The sequence below is a fragment of the Scomber japonicus genome, chromosome 21 (genome assembly GCF_027409825.1).
Source record: "Scomber japonicus isolate fScoJap1 chromosome 21, fScoJap1.pri, whole genome shotgun sequence".
Classification (NCBI taxonomy): domain Eukaryota; kingdom Metazoa; phylum Chordata; class Actinopteri; order Scombriformes; family Scombridae; genus Scomber; species Scomber japonicus.
Window position 1 is genome coordinate 20,383,603 of NC_070598.1, and position 17,526 is coordinate 20,401,128.

The 17,526-nt window shown below is 43.0% G+C and overlaps 1 protein-coding gene across 2 annotated transcripts in view; it reads left to right on the forward strand.

The window, feature by feature from the left end:
- LOC128382231 (partitioning defective 3 homolog) overlaps positions 1–17,526 on the forward strand; it is a 349,665-nt gene that overhangs the window by 247,386 nt on the left and 84,753 nt on the right. For both annotated transcript variants that reach the window (XM_053342215.1, XM_053342216.1), the window contains exon 20: positions 10,121–10,249. In XM_053342215.1, the coding sequence (XP_053198190.1) occupies positions 10,121–10,249 (129 nt within the window). The remainder of the gene's footprint in view (positions 1–10,120; positions 10,250–17,526) is intronic.

A 17,526-nucleotide genomic window follows, 5' to 3' on the forward strand; every position in this document is an offset into this window, starting at 1 on the left:
GTTTAATGTGCGGTGGAAGTGTTGGTTAGTTCACACTGAAATATTTCATCAACTACAGTTTTTATGACAGTTTATTTAGATATCTAATTTCCCCAGATAAGGAAGACTTCAGTGATCCCCTGATATTTCCTGTAGCACCACCATGAGGTTCACATTTGTCATTTGGAGTAAAATGTCTTAACAATCATTGGATGGATTCTTTTCTCCTTACACCATTTGCCTTTGCAAGACATTCCAAAACCAACTTGCTACACAAAAGACTCGATTCCTAATATGTGCTGCAAATCAGTGTAGCAAATATCCAGCTTGGTTTCCACAATATAAATGAGGCTGGTAGAAGCATGCGATTGATTTTGCTGTCTCATTTGTTTACATTTATTATACGAAGGTTTTATAAATGACATCTGGAGTCAGAAATGCAATATTCAGTATGTTTAATTTGACAAACTTGTGGTTCTGTGCTCAGTGGGTATTCATTTATTTTGCTTTTGGACAATCAGCAGTTTCACCCTGTCGAAATCCAGCAGACAGAAGAGGAGTGTCCAGGGTTATTTATCTAACCCTGCTCGTGATGTGCAGTCACTATCCCTGAGCTTCCATGGGATTCCTACTGTCTCTCATCCTCACTTTACTCACAATTACTGTCACTCCCTCCCACTTTCTTTCCATATATCCACCAGTACACCCCCCCCCTCCCCACCACCACCACCACCACCAACTGCCCTGGAGATTCATCGTGGCATTGACAGAAAGACCTTTCCCGTCTCCCTGTGAATGCTGGGAGGGATGTATATCACGGATCAGCGGTTCTGCTGTCTCCTTTCTCAGATAGACTCAAATACAACACTTGGGCCGGTGTGTGTCCATGCCTGTATTTCAAAGTCTGACGTTTACTAGACAGAAAAACCTGCCTCACTTCTCCCATCGTCCGTCCTTTAACCAAACGTCTTGGAAATCAGACGTTTGGAGCGTTTCAAAAAGACATCTGTCTCCAGACTCATCAGCATGTAAATGAGTTAGGAAACAATTGCGAGAAGCCAAAGATAATCAAAACAGAAATGAAAAGAAAAGAGGGCTGAAAATTAATTTGTATCATTGTATCATGACAGTAATTAGAAGCTATTTCCTCTCACCTACACGTTCTAATGGGTCTGAGTTGTGGGTGGTGAAAGCAGCTGTAAATACATCACCAAACCTATTATCAGTGGAGGTCTCTGATTCCTGGGAGTTTCTACGCAACGCTGGTATTTTGTACAGCTATTTCAAAATTCTGGTTTTCTGGGAGATTTCTTTTTCTACTGTGGCACCTCCACTTTCACAGTTGCGGTTGCCATCATTAGAAGAGCTGAGCAGACTTTGGCTGCCATGTTTGCTGAATGCTGAGGTTGTTGTTTTGTTTTTTTACGTTTGAGGCATGTAGCACCAGCCTAGCTGAGCGAGTGGCAATGATCAAAATGGCCCATTAGGAATGCAGTGTGCCATACTGTATCTAGGTCACAGCCTGAGCCACCTACTGTAGCTCTTCCACTGAGCGCTGCCCCCTCTTCTCTGCTACCCCCATCTGCACTCCTGCATCCCTGCATGAGACTGTGTGGGTTAGGTTGGTTAGGCATTAGTCAGACTGTGTGTGTGTGTGTGGTTTTTCTTATGCATAGATTGTGGCTAGTCAAAGCGTTTGGCAAATGATAATGTGTTTGTGAAAGAAAGTGCGCGCAAGGATTAATAATACAATATTCCTTTGCATGATCGGAATGCGCGCGCACACACACATACATACTCAAAGCCTCTACCTCATCACCTGAACTTCCCTCTGAGCTGCTCAACTGTTTCTATGTAAATTGTCCTTCAGAAACTCCCCCCTCACTGCGCTCATACACTTTAACAAATGGATGTATGAATGCGTTTGGACTGTTTATTTGTGTTGTAATGAGAGGCTTTAATCAGGGGTGTCAGGGATTTGAAACGTTCCTCAGAGCGTGTGCAAAAACACCCCACACCCCTCCTCACACACACACACACAATTCAGTGATTTATGTGAAACATTAAAGGCAATCATGTTGGGCTGGGCCTCGTCCTTTGTATTGCACAGGCTGTTTGAAATATGGAAAAGCCAAGCTGTCCCATGATATACTGGGACACACATATAGACACACACATACACACACACATACGCTTGTGTGTACCTGCTCCTCGCTTAAATATGAATAATTGGCACACAGAGAAAACAGATGAATGCTGATTCTTTTTTTTTCCTCAGCTCGCAAACACACAACCGCACACATACACTATAACTTTTCTTATTTACTCCCCCCCACACACACAGAAAACACACACATACACTCATTCAGCTCAACAGTTACTTTGATAGTGATAGTTGTTAGTGTAAAAGCAGGGAACATCCTCAGTCATTCACTCTGATGTAATTCCAGCATCTTGGATGTTGCTGCACTTATGCATGTCTATACTTTGTCTGGTCTCTGTGTGGCTAGGAAGAACATTTCTCAATAAGAGCGGATTAACTCTGTTGGTGGAATTTTGAAAATCTACCATACCCTCCTACACACACAAACACACACACAAACAAACATTGTGGAAGTAAAATAAAATATCTGGAGGATGGGATACCACCCTGAAATAGCCTGGCAGCTCTCCGTGACTGACCGCTCTTCACACATATATTTATTTTAGTCTTTGTCTCTTTTTCTCTCCTCCCTCCTCCTTCGGGTGGGTGGGTGGGTGGGGGGGGACTTCCAGCTCTGTTTATGAGACTCTGTTTGTCTTATCTGTGTCTTCCTCTCTGTCTAACGAGACCAGCGGTGGAATGTAGTTGTTGATCTGGCCATTGGACACACACAAAGACTTGGATGAGAGAAAATAAAAGGCTGGGAGGGAGGAAAGAAAACAGAGCGAGTCAGAAAGATAAATTCTGCAAGAAGGAGTGTGAAGAGAGGAAAAAAACAAAAAACAGACGGCAGACGACCAGACTGACAGAGTAGCAGAAATAATAGGAAATACTGACTGACAAGGCAGGAAAAAAAGATAAAGTTAAGACTGAAAACAATTTTCAGAGAGGGCAGTATCGAATCAATTTCCATGCATCTGTATCTCAGCCAGAAAATCTTCATTTCCATACAATAACCCTTTTATGGTAAACAGGTGTGGATGGCGATATTGGTCGAGAAAAAGACTCTCATTTAAATACAATGATGTGAGATGGCATACAGTTCATATACTTGTAAATTGATTTTCTTTTTCATTATTTCGGCACGTTGAAAGACCACAGAGAATGTCACCGAGACTGAACATTCTCCAAAGTGACGGTGTCTTCTCTGCTCAGCTGGGAGACCTAAGAGGCATAGAAGTTTCTAGTGAGAATCTTTATTTTTTCCCACTCCGTTTCACCCGCAATGCTGTCCACCTACTGGGGCTTGGCCTGATGTCATGAATAAATGCATGTCATGCCTTTCGCGGTGCGGGACATGCCACTTTCCCACCCGGCATGAACCATTTCGACTGCCATCCTCCCCTCCTCCTGTACCTCTCCCCACTGTTTTCACACCATCACTGTAAAGAATTAGGCCTGGCTTCCCTCCAGAGCTGCAGCCAATCAACAACAGCTCCCCCACCCTCCTCCTCAGGAGGAAATCGATTGGTTCAGTGTGTGCAAACCCTTGTCCAATGAGGGGAAAGCGCAGGGGTGTCATGTCTCGCTGTGACCTGTAAGAGGCAGAGTCTCTGTAAAAGCCGAGGGAATGTTCAACTGCATTAAGGGTTGTGTTATTTTGAAGGCACATTCCATATAATGAACTCCAAGACAGCAGGAGCCCAAAAAAAACAAAAGTGTCGCCTTATCTTACACATTTATTCACTTGATGAATCTCAGGTAGAAGTCACTCCCTGTGGAAAATGCTTTTCTGAGGATGCATCAGATTGTAGTTTTAAAAGAGGTCTGGCAGGGTAAGCACTGACTGACATTACAGGTTGCAGATAATGAGTTCCGCGGGGAGGGAGATAATCGGCCTGCGGTGGCTGGAGGCTGGAGGAACAACTGGAGAACATCCTCACATACCTCTCTAGGGTTGGTGTCCCTGGAAACCAGTGGTGGCGACATTACGCCACTCCACGATAACGAATGCCCCTTTAATGCCTGTTAACGATCGCTGGGTCACAGTGTGATTCCCGGGGAAGGAAAAAAAAAACACTCTCTTTTTTACTTTCACTGACTGTCTTATTGGATTTTTTTTTACATGGTGTCTGTGTGTCTCACCCCAGGTAGACAGTGGATACTCGCCACAGCTGCAACAATACTTGGCTTGCGAGGACAGACAAATCCGACAGCCTCGCCTCCCTAACAAGGCACTATTAAAATGACATACCACTGTCAGGGTTTTGCCCTAGGTGCAGCGCTGTGTAGAAATCATGCACTGCTTCATATTGACATGTCCTTGCTTTGGACAAGGATAGGAGGAGATACAAAAAAGAGTCAAAGAAGTGTACTTTTTTGTGTGTGTGGGTATGTGTGTTAGTCTAAACTTTCTGCTGTGTGCTTTTGGCCATCAATAAGATGATAATAACATTTCTTGATTCTTCTCTGAGAGAAAAAAAGTGTAATTTTTATGGTGCTTTATAGATTATCAGCATGAAATGCGATGGGTGGGGGCATAGTTATTTATTTTCTTCCTGGGAGTCTGCGACAAATACAGTTTCGGGGGATGGGGGCTCAGACACCACGTCAGATGCCTGTGGGGGACTTCGCCCTGGGAGATTTGGATTAACTTTCAGGTTGGCCGAGCAGAAACCATAATGATTCTCTCTGTCTGCCCTTGAAATTATCTTCTCATCACTTACTCAAATTGATAGATGCAGTCGTCTTTTTTTTCTCTTTTTTTTCTCTTTCTGGCTCACCTGTTCCATTTTCAGCTTTGAATAACGCCAAAGATTTAACACCTAACTTGATGAGTGCATCATTTGAGGTTAAACCAGGTGGTCCGTCACATCCTGGCATTCAATTTCAAAAACCGCACATTTTTTATGGAAAGGAATAGGCAGTTATTTCCCCCAATCTTCCCTTCTAAGTCAGCAACTTCCTGTGAGCAAACCACAAAATTCCCCACAGAAGATGTCAAAACAGATTAGCTTCTCTCAAATCTACTCCCCAGATTAAATGATTGTAACAATCAAACTGGCTTTGAGGCTTTGCATAATTTACTTTTTCTGCCTCTTTGGAAATTCTGTCTTTGACTTTTTACTCCCCTGTTGTGCTGCAGCCTTGAAGTATTATTACCCTGTAAATCAATGAAGATGATGTATGAGGCATCTACTGCTTGTGGTATAAACCCCTCTGTTTTCTATGATATATGATGATGTATCATATCGAATGGAGGACCTATTTACTGACTTTGTTTCTACTAAAAGGAGATAGCGTACATACATACAGTAAAACCAGCTACTCGGTAACATGCCTAATGTGCAACAATCTGTCAGCAGATATCTAAGCCAGGACACTTTGATTGAACACTTCAATTTCCCTCCTGATGTTTCATCGCATCAGTGGCCGTCAAAACATTTATATATAATACATTATTATATATGACTGACACATGGTAGATTATATACCACCCAAATGATGTGTGATGACCAATCAGACATTATGGAGGCCAACCAGTGATGAATAGCACAGAGCAACTCAAGCTTTGAACGCAGGATAAAGGTCATAAATGTTCCCAGTGTGTATCTGGAGTCTGTGTGTGTATCACTATCCTACTGATCAAATGTGCACCTCGCTCAGCTGTTGTATGTTTGTGTTGATATAATCTGAGCTCATTGTCTTTCTATCCAGATGCGTCTCTCCTCTCGCCATCGTTCTTTGTCTTTTGAGGGCCCCTCCGCAATTGTGTATTCATCACTCTTACAGTACCTGCTGTTTGCCCCAGTGAGATAGATGCTTAGGAACGCATCATTAAACAGTGCTGCAGTCTGGTGGACAGAGAAAGGAGATCAGAGCTTCATCAGGATGTAAATGGCGCATCATTGTTTACCTGGCATGAATGGAGATGTGAGGTCTGGCTGTTGTTTATCTGATGACCAGCACAAGTCATTTCAAATAGCTTTTACTTGCTTATTACTTTTCCCAGAAAAAAAAAGCCAATTTGTAAACTTTTGGGTTAGTATCATTATGTCACACTACTGTGCCTAAGGACAAGAATGAATCATTTCATTGTACATCTGCAAGATACAAGATTCTCTTACAAAGTTCATTGACAGATTTCTTTTTTAAAATACCATACAAACTTGCTACCTTGAAATTTGTATAATAAGTATTCTCAATTTTCCTACAGTATATGCAGTGAATAATAAATTGTCATCAAGATTCCTCAGTTGTAATTGTATATTGGTTTAGGGTTAGAGTTAGGGTTAGGGTTGGTACAGCTGTTTAGCCACATTAAGAAACTGGTCAGACGTTTGGGCCAAAATTGGTTCTTTTTACAAACCTGCAAGAGATACTGTGGTTACTCCATTGTCATTCTGTCCATAAGTTGTAGCTGCCAATCAATATCCTATTATCAAGCCTCATCAACCTCACTCTCAATACAACTATTCTGATGCCAGCCCCAAGTAATGCCAAGATGCCAATACAGGCTCAAGAGTTTTACAGAAACGGCTGAGTTGTGTCCTCCCTCCTGACACTGATTAACTCCAAATCATTACTGTTTTCTATTGGATTCCCTTCGTATCTCAAATGAGACACTTATCTTCTACAGACAGGTATGAAAGTCAATGCGCTTTACAGTTTTTCTACACACACTGGTTCCACGCACTTCTTTATTTTGTATCTTTTTGCTTAAATGTCGAGTGTAGCAATATTACATCGGGGTTTGTGAGTCAGTGGAGGTTTGGCGACTAATCCTGTGTTCCACCACGGTCCCCACTGGCAGGGCTCAGGCTGTTCTAGTGAAGGGCAGAGCCATGTTGTCAGTGAACCAGCAAGTGTCCCGATAGCCTTCTAATAGCTCTGGTAGTATCATCCCTTTCCTCCGCCTCTACTTTGATGTGGGCCCTCCTTCTCAGGCCACCAGCGATGGGGGAATAGCCTTTCATATGGGAGCCGCTGCACGCCCAGGGTCCTGCTCAGTCTAATCCACCAATATGTTTGACTATGACAAATCCCTTACTGTATTGATGTCGATCCAGAAGAAGAAGAAAAAAAGTTGAGGGCAGAAGTTTGTCTCGCCTGAGGTTATTTTATGTTTTTTTAGGTGGGGAGAGAAAGAAGAGACAGTAGGGAAAAAATTGGAGGAAGGTGAATTTTCCTGAGCAAGTTAATGAAAGTCCTTGAAGTGAGGCGAGTGAAGCTGTCACCTGCCCTGGTGATAGATAGCAGGCTCGCTATTATTAGCATTCCCAGCCCCAGCCTAGAGTTTTATGCCTTTCTAGAGCCATTTGTTGATTAATTAATCAGGTAATGTATGCTATCTGGGCAACAGAGTCCACATATCGTTCCCTCGGACTCTCCTGGGCTCTCTGTGCAACCACAAACCGGGATTTCCCACCAGGCCGCGGCACATTCGAAAGATTACAATTCCAAAGCAGCCACTACCAAAGAGAAGCCATTTGCACAAAGGTCCTGGCTGCTTTTAATGTAAAGTAGAATAATAAACATCTGTGAGGGAAACAGTCTCCCATTTCATGAATACATTCACTTTCACTGGCCCAAAGTCAACCTTGTCTGATGTAATTTTTTCAGCTTACCCAGAAAGTTTTCAAAATGTCAAATAAAGCTCAGCTGTGAGGATGGTAAAAAATAAACATTGTTGAGGTTGGGAGACCACAGAGTTTCTCTCGTTCCTCCTTATAAAATTGAACAGGACTGCAGGGGGGGAAAAAATTCCCATCATGTGGAACGTCCCAATCAATGTCTGTGCGTACAATGCGAAAACATCGAGTCACGTTGCACAACATAAACACTCGATATAAATCCAGCCATTTTCTGTGATTATTTTTATTGAATTCCATTTTCACTTGTGGCCACATACTCTCACATTTTTACACTCTCTCTTATTGTCTCGTCTTTGCAATCATCCAATTTGTTCATAGACTAAGTGGCCTGGATTCCACAAAGCTGTCACTCATAATATGTACAAGGTTCTTTTCTTTTTATACGTTGATTCTTATTGATTTGTCACATATTAAACCAATAGCATGTGACAGCGGTAGCAAAACACAATAAAACAGAACAAATGAATGTCATATGGTAGAGACACACACATTTTCATCTCCAGTTACTTCTTTTTCAGTCTTTCAACTCAACTTAAATGCTCCAGTTTCTATCTAACTATTTTCAGCTTTTCTGCAAGTAATATATAGCCAGATATCTGTCCCTTCTTTATGTAATCTCCTCAGTGTTCCCCAGCTACATTGCAGAACACTTGCAAAATCTCCATCTTTTTACAAATATATTTATGTTGTCCCCAAAAATAACTAACTTTTGCCCTTTAGTTCACCACATATCCTTTGGTTTTTGACAAGTAGGGATTCAGGGAGTTTGGAATGAAATGAAAAACTTTAGTCAAGTTCCTCTGACAGAACTCCTTCCAAACTTGTCAGTTATTCTGTACCATCCCTCCTCTGAGGTTTCTACATTCAGCTCTGACTGACTTCCATTTGGTTTACAGTTTTTGTTCAGCTTCCCCTGCCTCGTCTTGTAGTGCATGACTGAAGGCAGAGATGACCCAGTACTGATTATAAGCATCCACATTAACCCTAATCATGCCATTCATGTCTACGCAATGACCAATCTTCACCTCTTTCATAAACTAATCAAGTGATTCAAGTGTTTGCACTCTACATAGATGCATTTCATTAAGATTGTGCATACTTACTGAAAGCCACACACCATGGATCAAAGTATATATATATATGTAATGCATATGGTGCACAGATGTGTTCTGTCTTGACGTGAAAAATGACCATCCTGTCCACTTCCTGGATAGCTGCCTGTAATACTTCCTTTTTCTGTATCCTGCTGTTTTGTACTTCCTCCGCAGCTGGCACCATTGTGGAGCCAGCAGGAAATGACATCAGATTTTTATGATATTGTCTTTCCCATTCTGTCTCATCAGTGGGTTTGTCCTTTATCCTTAAATTCTGTGCAGATGTATAAAGTTGGCATCTGATCTCAGAGTTAGTCACAAGCACATTGTAGTGAGTATAATGAAGTCCCAGCCAGATAATAGTATGTGGGTGTTTGTGATTGTTTAGTCCTGTAAATGTACTGTACTTGTCAACTACATGCCTCCTTTTGTGGTTTCCGGTCCTCATCATTTTCTCACACCCCTCACTCAGCTAGAAACTCCAGTTATTTATTCGTCCAGCACGGAGCTCGGGCCAACCAGAGGAATTTACGATCATCGGCTTGGCTTATTCTCACCTCCCTGTAAAGCTGTCACGGATTTACCGCCACCGGTGTGTCACTCACCATCATTAAAATGTAAAAGTTTGCGACGCTGCCTAGAAAGTTACAAATGATGCCGACGAGCCCAGCCGTTTCCTCCACTTACATTTCGCCCGTTTGCAGGTAGTTTGTTCCCGACTCGCTCAAAACTAAATCATGAGCTGTCACCATTCCCATCACTTAAAGTAAAGTCTACAGCTCAGGGAGGAAACAGGGAGCTCATCCTCTGTCTTTTAAACAAAAAGGGAGGGGGGGGGGGGGGTGGGGGGTTCTGCCATTTCCCGCTTTTCATACTTACTTTAAACGCTGCACACTGAATCTTTTCTGCCATCCTGGAAGGAGACTTGGCAGTGAGGGAATTCACTATGTCGAGTTATCGTTTATATGGCTTGATGCATTTTGATTGCATTTATATGAAAAAGGCCAAGTTATTCTTTCAATAACGAACAGGTGCCCGGGGAAACTCCTCCTGAGCCGTCTCCACAGTACGAACCCGACCTGAAGATTTTGACAATTTGACACTTTAATTTCCTTCTGAGTATTTCACCTGGATTTCGGTGACAAAGGAGGAGACACGCAGCTGTATAAAAATGTCCATATTGGCTTGGAAATTATTAAAGCCTGAGCATCAATTAAATCCATGTCTGCCCCTTCTCCCTTTTTCCTCAGGTTTGGAAAGCACCGGAGGGATGAGCGGCCAGGAGACAGGATGGAGAGGAAGGGTTCCAGTAAATCTAAAGCTGAGGATATGCAGGCGTCAGAGGAGGAGACCCAGCGGATGAGGCTGGAACAAGAGAGGTGAGTGCTCAGACAGAGCGTTGGCTCGCTAAAAGCCTGAACAATTAAGTCCCAGCTGAACAAAAGGGTGGGTGGGTGGGACATTGCTGACCGGGAAATTAGCAAACTACCTAATTAACAAAATGGTGGAGCAAGGTTGGAAAATTCTGGGAAAGCACTCAGATGTCAATTTGCGAAATGTCCCTTTCTTTTATATCAGTACATTAAATAGATCGTTTATGGATTGTTGTTGCCTTTGCCATTCAGAAGCACTGACCTCCTAATGGTGCTCGTAGGCCCCTGTGGATCTGGCATGATTGAATGGGGCACATTATAATAGTGAAATCGATGTAGCGCCGTGTTTGTCTTCTCCTGCAGCTCGCCCAGGTTGTTAATCGCTCAAGAATAAATAAAAAAGTTCCTTTATATCCAGCCCTGTTGGCTCGATGTCCTCTGGTGTTTGTGGACATCAGGACATCCAGAAGAATTAGCCGAGGTGTTGGGTCCTCATCCCTCACAGACAAGCCCCTATTTAATTCTCTACAGCAGGGAAGACAATATTGGTGACAGCTTGCTGCCTCCATTGTTCTCCACCAGCCAAATGAACTCAGTAATCAAACTGCCGTTGGTAATGACAGCTAATTGAATAGAAACAATAGGGCTTGATACCGCTCCCTCTTACGGCGAAGGGAGAGAAGGATGGATGGCTGTCGAGAAAATGCACGGTAACACAAGCACAAACAAGTGTACACATCCAAAAAGAGGAAGGAAAAAAAACAGTCACAAAGGTCCTCTTTCCTGCTGAATGGAACATCTGGAGGCCTTGCTCAATAGGCTGTAGCACATTTCTTTTCAGTATGCGACTTGCAGCGATGGTCTGGCCGTCTCCACTCTGGGTGCGACCCCCCGCTGGCTGAGGGCCTGACACATTTCCCTCAGCGTACCCTGGAGCCCGGCGGGTCTGGCTATCCATCTAGGTCTGTCCCCCTTTGAGCGGCTCCCAAACGACCGTCATGCTAAGCAGCAGAATCACCACAGACACACAGCGGACACGAGAAATGTAGCGCACATGCCCTCCCCACAAACACACACACACACACACACACTATTTAAATCCCATTCTCTTCTACTCCTTCTTCTTCTGCTTCTTCTTTCACCCAATTTCTTTGTCTTGCAGCACATTCTCGTTCCCTGTCTTGTTTGTGTCCGTTCTGCATGTGTGAGCCGCGGTCCCAGCTCCCTGTGCAGGAGGCCAACCTAATTCTTTCCTTTTGTACCTGTTCCCAAATCCCATCACTCAGCCAAGCTGGGATTGTCCCCACAGTTAATGGAAAGGGAATCCTGAGGGAAATTGTGGTAGGTAATAATAAACCAACCTGCCATGAAGCCAAGTCGATATTCAAAGCATTAGGTGTCAGCAGGACGACAGCTCAGAAATCCATTACTTGTTGTATTTTTTCAGTCGCACTACTGTATTACACTCCCAAGGTGTTACATTTGATTGTTGTAGTTCTCCGCTTAAGGCACACGCTCTGATTGATTACATCGCCGCCGCGGAGACAGGACTTTTTCAGAACGCCTTTATGAAATTATGGATCGGACCGTAACGGGTTTCCGGAGCTGGCAGTCATCAGCTAGCACTGTGTGTCAGCGCGACCCGGGATGGGCCGCAGCCAAACTCCCCGGCTCATTTGACATTAGCGATCATTAATTCAAGCAGACGGTTTTGACAGGGGCTTTTAGCGATTCAAAATAGGAGTCAGAGAAGAGGTGAGACAGATTAATTCATAAAACCTGCCCTTTTTACCCTGCAATAAGGCAGCTACGGTTATATATTTAAAACTCTGACCTTGATATGATTCATGCAATTTATGGTTTGGCCCGCTGTCCCTCGCAGACACAACTCGTTTATTTTGAGTAGATGCGTTCTCCTCCATTGATATTTTGTCAGCCTCGTATGGATTGAACATGATGGAGAAGAGAGTACATAAAAGTTTGACTTCATTACTGGAGCACAGTGTGCCGCATCCACTTGATGAAGAGCGGTTATCAGCAGCATTTGTTTTGATAAAAATCTGGCAGATTTTATACAGCTGCTGTGATTGACTGTTTCATGTATCATCAAGGCAGCATTAAAACCTGTGGTTAGGCTGATCTGAATCTGTGTTCAGCCCAGCAGCAGCAGCCATCACTCTTGTTTCTTTATGCCCATGGACAGCACCCAAGGCACCCCTATCTGATTGGCTCACGTTGAGAGGACTGTGGAGGAAACAAACTCTCTGATTGGACCCCGGGTGGGTTTGGAGAGCAGCCGTTTCTGCGGATGTGGCCCTCATTCATACGAGGCCATGGGGGAGAAGAGAGAGACAGAGAGAGAGAGAGAGAAAAGAAAGAAACAGAGGCTGGGTTCTATCAGTCTCTGACTTATCTCTGCACATGCTAGCCCCTGAAACTATATTTTCCTGGCCAAAGTGGGAAGCACACAAAGACAACCTGACAATGTTCCTTCTTCATTTTCCGGCTGAACTGAACTCCATTCTCTCTGTCTTTCTCTGTGGCAGCTGATTATGATGTCCATTCTCTCTTATCTGCTTGGCTCTGGTTGGCTCCTAATCAGCGGCCAGCACTCCACCACCACTCTGCTTGTTCCTGCTCCCCAGACCGCAGCCGAGGACACTGCCGCTTTTTCTTTTTCCTTTTCCTTGACAGTGGCCCCCTTCTTTTTGTTTGTTGTTTGACTTCCTGCTGACTCCAGACAAACAAACCCTGACCAGTGCTTCTGGACTGCGTTAGTCAGCACAATTCAAATAACCTGGATTAGATGTGAGAATTTGGTCTTTTTCTAACACCTTGTTTAGCTTTGCCACAGATAGAATAGAATAAAGCAATATGCTTTAAGGCAGATCCTTCCATTTCTGTTTTTTTCGTATCAGTGATTGTAGCACTAATGTTATCATTCCACTTTGTCAAACTATCTCATTATTTCAGGATCCTATTTGAGTCTCATTTCCATAACAAGTTCAAAGCAAGCTCCAACCGGCTGATTGGGAAGCGCGATTACATTTGTAATTATATTGATACCTACAAGCAAGTTAATGCGATTATTAACACTGTGAATTAACACCATGGAACTTGGACAATTATCTCTGTGATTGCATTATGCTGTTTTGGGCCAAGTGTCAACACAAAAGATGGGCTATCGGAGGTTTGCGATTCTGCACAGACAGCTGCATGCAAAGTCATTTACTGCACTTTGATTAGATTCAGATTCATTCTGCCCTCCATCTGCACTTCAGAACAATAGAACATGTTTTGATGAGGGGGGTATTGAAAAGAAAAATCTATTCAAGGCGGCTGGATGAGAAAGTAAGAGAGCAAATACATTCTGTTTCATCCGCCACAGTAACAATGCATATTGAAGAGGCAAGCTTTCAAACTTCTAAGTGTGTTGACTTCAAAATGAGCGTCTGAGAGTACAGGCAGAGCCCCCCCCCCCACCTCTCTCTCGCTCTCTTTCTCTCTCCATCTCCCCCCCTTGCCTCCCTTGGGTAGATTAAACATTGACAAACATATGGGGAAGGAGTCTGCTGGCTTTGTTGGTCCAAAATAACAGCACTGCTGGATAAACAGTGAGATTTATTCAGCGTGGAGAGGAAAGACTTGAGGTGAGTCGACAGGTTGCTACCAGTTCACACCAGGCCTGTCACTCTCCCAATATAATGTGTTTAAGTAATTACCCGACGCGAAAAGTCTTCTGCTTTCACATTCACGCCGCCGAAATGAACCTAGCACGACAGTATCATTACAAATTCAGTTTTAGCCGGGGTGAAGATACGCTTTTCAGACTCGATTTAAAGCCAACGAAGGACAAGAAAAACAACAGGGAGAACAGAAAAAGGTTGAAAGAGAGGAATGTTAAAGTAAAGAATCGCATCATCTGGTTGACACATAATTTTCTCGAGGACATGGTCAGTCAGTGGATTAGGTGTTGAACTTTAACGGCACTGAAAGCCTCAGCATTAGACTGTCTAGACTGTCTGTTAGTCAGGAGGAAATGCCATTCCACTGCACTGTTATGAAGAACAAATGCAAGTGTTAACACTTGCATTTTATGTAAAAAGGTACTCGTGAAGTTGCTTCTACTTCAAAGAATATACAATAAACCCTAGCATTAAGGCAAGACACAGAGACACAAAACAGAGCAATTACTGGTGTAACATCAGAAGCATTTTCTCGGCTGGGCTGCTATAAACCAATATAGCTCGATTTTTGTCGTCTTTGTGAAATAAAATCTCTCTGGGCCGGTTGCATTAAGGCTTCAGTGTCTTCTCTTCTTGTGCGTAGAATCTGGTAAGAGGAGAAAGAGAGGTGAAGGGCTGGTAATTGGGGCTGTACAGTAATAACGTGTTTAGTGTGGGCAGCACTCTTCTCAATGTTAACATGCCGGGACCATTAATTGGCTAATAGGGTATATATATGGTAGAGCGCGGGGGTGGTCTCTTAAGAAAAAGTGGGGGATGCAGCGGAGTTGGCAGTGGAGTAGCAGTTTGAGGTTGCCCAAGATGAATGAAGTTAGCAGGTGTGGATTACGGTTTGGGTTTTGGACTAATAAGTATATTACAAAGTAGAAAAATGGCTTTTTAATTCCAACCACATGAAATATATTTATATACCATTATTCTGCTTGTTTTTTCTAATTCTGGATGTGTGACATCATTATACTTCAAGTAATGGTAAAAGTAATACGGGTTACGGTTGGGAAGGATGAAGAACGTCAACATATCCCATTTTTAACCAAGACATTCCACAGTTAAGACAGCGTGGTTAATAAATCATCCTCTGTTGTCAAGAGTGGATACTGTGCAAAAAACAGATGGAATATTTTGTGAACTTTCCACATACATACATTAAACTTTTGTGTATGCAGTGAAAAGTTTGCAGATGCATTCAACAACAACATAACCAGAGTTAGGAGAAAGGGCTGATAAAAACAAGTTATTTCATTCTTAATTCGTCCATAAGAGTCATCTAGCTAAAAATATGAACTTGGGAATGTAGCACTCAAATCACAGCATGCCACAGCGAGACCCACTGCCAACCGGCCAAAGATAGAAAGTTAACACAATATTCTAACAGCCAGAACATGTTGGAATAGGCCTCTCACAACAGACTGACAGGTTTTGGACTGTGGATATGTTTTCTCCACAAACACACTGACAAAATGAGCCATGACTTCTCTCTCTGATTTAGTATAGGATGTCATGAATTGAAACAAAAGCTTATTTTGATAGCTGATGAGTGTATAAAGACAAGGTTATAATGGAATATGGATGAGAGCAATATGGAGACAGTAATGACAAAGCATGACTCATATCTTTGACATTTTTGCTTGTTAATATCCTTTTATTGAAATGCACCTATTAGCTTTATCTATGTCGGACTCCTGAGGCCTGGCAGAGAAGTCTCTTTCTTTTAGCTTCATGTCGCCAGTCTAGCCGAGGCCATTATCTCTTCCTAAATGTCAATATTGCCGCTTTTATGAATCTGATTAGTCCATAAAACGCCACAGGGTCTTGAGATCCCAGTGGACTTCCGTGAACCTGTGGTAACATCATTGTCTGGTTCTTCCTGGCAGAGATCTGACATCACTTTAGCCAGATGGCAGGTGAAAGGGCTTCTGGGAATTAGCGTTCTTTCTCCTGCGAGGCTCGTTTTCTGTTTACTGACAGCGCGAGCTAAAGTGAGACCACACCTCGTGCACACCACCGTGCTGCGAGTTGATCATTTCCATACCGTACCTGGTCCACGACAACGCAAAAAATACACAAAACCAGTTTAGAGACTTTATAGATGACTGCATATCATGCAACATTGCATCAGGCCTCCATCAAAATCTCATTCCGCAGATAATGCTGAGAAAATGGGATTTTGGATGGCTAAAAATAAACAAGGCAGTCTATGGGTAGGATGCGGGAATTGGGTTAATCCAACACTGAAAAATGGTGATTGTTTGAAATGTGATTACTGTTATTAAAATACACAGACATGGGAGACACAGTTAAGCTGGAGGGGATTCTCGCCCTATTCCAAACTTGTCAATCATCTGTTAGGAGCAGCAGTGGGGGGGGTCAGAGGTCAGATATAACCTGAGGTAATAGGGAAGTCTAGCACCAGTAGGAGGTAGCGTGCTTGTATGAGTGTGTAGATGTGTGTGTTGCCCTACAGCTGGGATGCAACATCTGGAAACGGTGAGTAGTCTGATGGCTGCTGCCTGGGTCACCGCAGTTGGAGGTCACCTCCCCACTCTCACAATGCCAGCTCTGCTCGCTCCCATGCAGCACCATGACTGAGTCCTGTTAGCTGCGGACACATGGGCATTCACATGGAACCGCTCTATGAGACAGGAAAGGCCCTGTGAAAGGCTCTGTTGTGTGGAAGTGATCCCAGGGAGAGGAATGGCATGGAGGGAGATGAAGGGGCGGGAAGGAGGAAGAGGAGGTCTGACTGTCTCCCTTCCACCTCTTCTCGTTAGAACAGTAGTTCTCAAAGTGGGGTCAGGGGACCCCTAGGGGTCATTGAATGGTTCCAAGGGGTTCACAGAAAGAAGGAGAATCATTTATTTTCATTATAAATCCATCCATAAGTAACAGAATGACAAAAACACTTTCTGTAATCAAACATTTAAAGGCGTAAATCTTATAAAATGGGGATTTGTGGTCTAATTTGTGTCAGTTTGGGGCTGCTTGATGTGAAAAAGTGTGAGAACCATTGTGTCAGATGATCTGAATGATGAGATCAGCTCTAATGGCTCATAAAAAGCCATGTATCTGAATAATAGTGCAGGCTTCTCTCACTGCATGGGACAACATTTTCCTTCATTCTGTGTTATTTAAGTTTGAGGAGGAGAGACTTCTTCCTCTCAGTTCTGGACTGATCAATATCTGAGATGAAACTTGAAAGTTGGAATGCTGCTGTAAGCCGCTCTCAAACTCAGATGGATTTTTTTTTCTCCAGATGAAAGATCCCCATCTGTTTTTCTCATGAAGTGTTGTGTACACTCTTATATATTCTACTCACTTTGCATCTTGCATTCATTTTTCATGATTTTTAAATGTCACTTTATGTCTCTTTATAAGTATATTCAATCTTCACAAATACGTTTATTTAGTTAAATTAGCATAATTGTCTTATTTCCCATTCAAATTCATGAAACTTTTCCAATCTTACAAAAACAACATGAAAATAAAAAAGTGTCTCCCTCAGCACAGCTGGAGCGAATTCTCTATATGAGCTCCCTG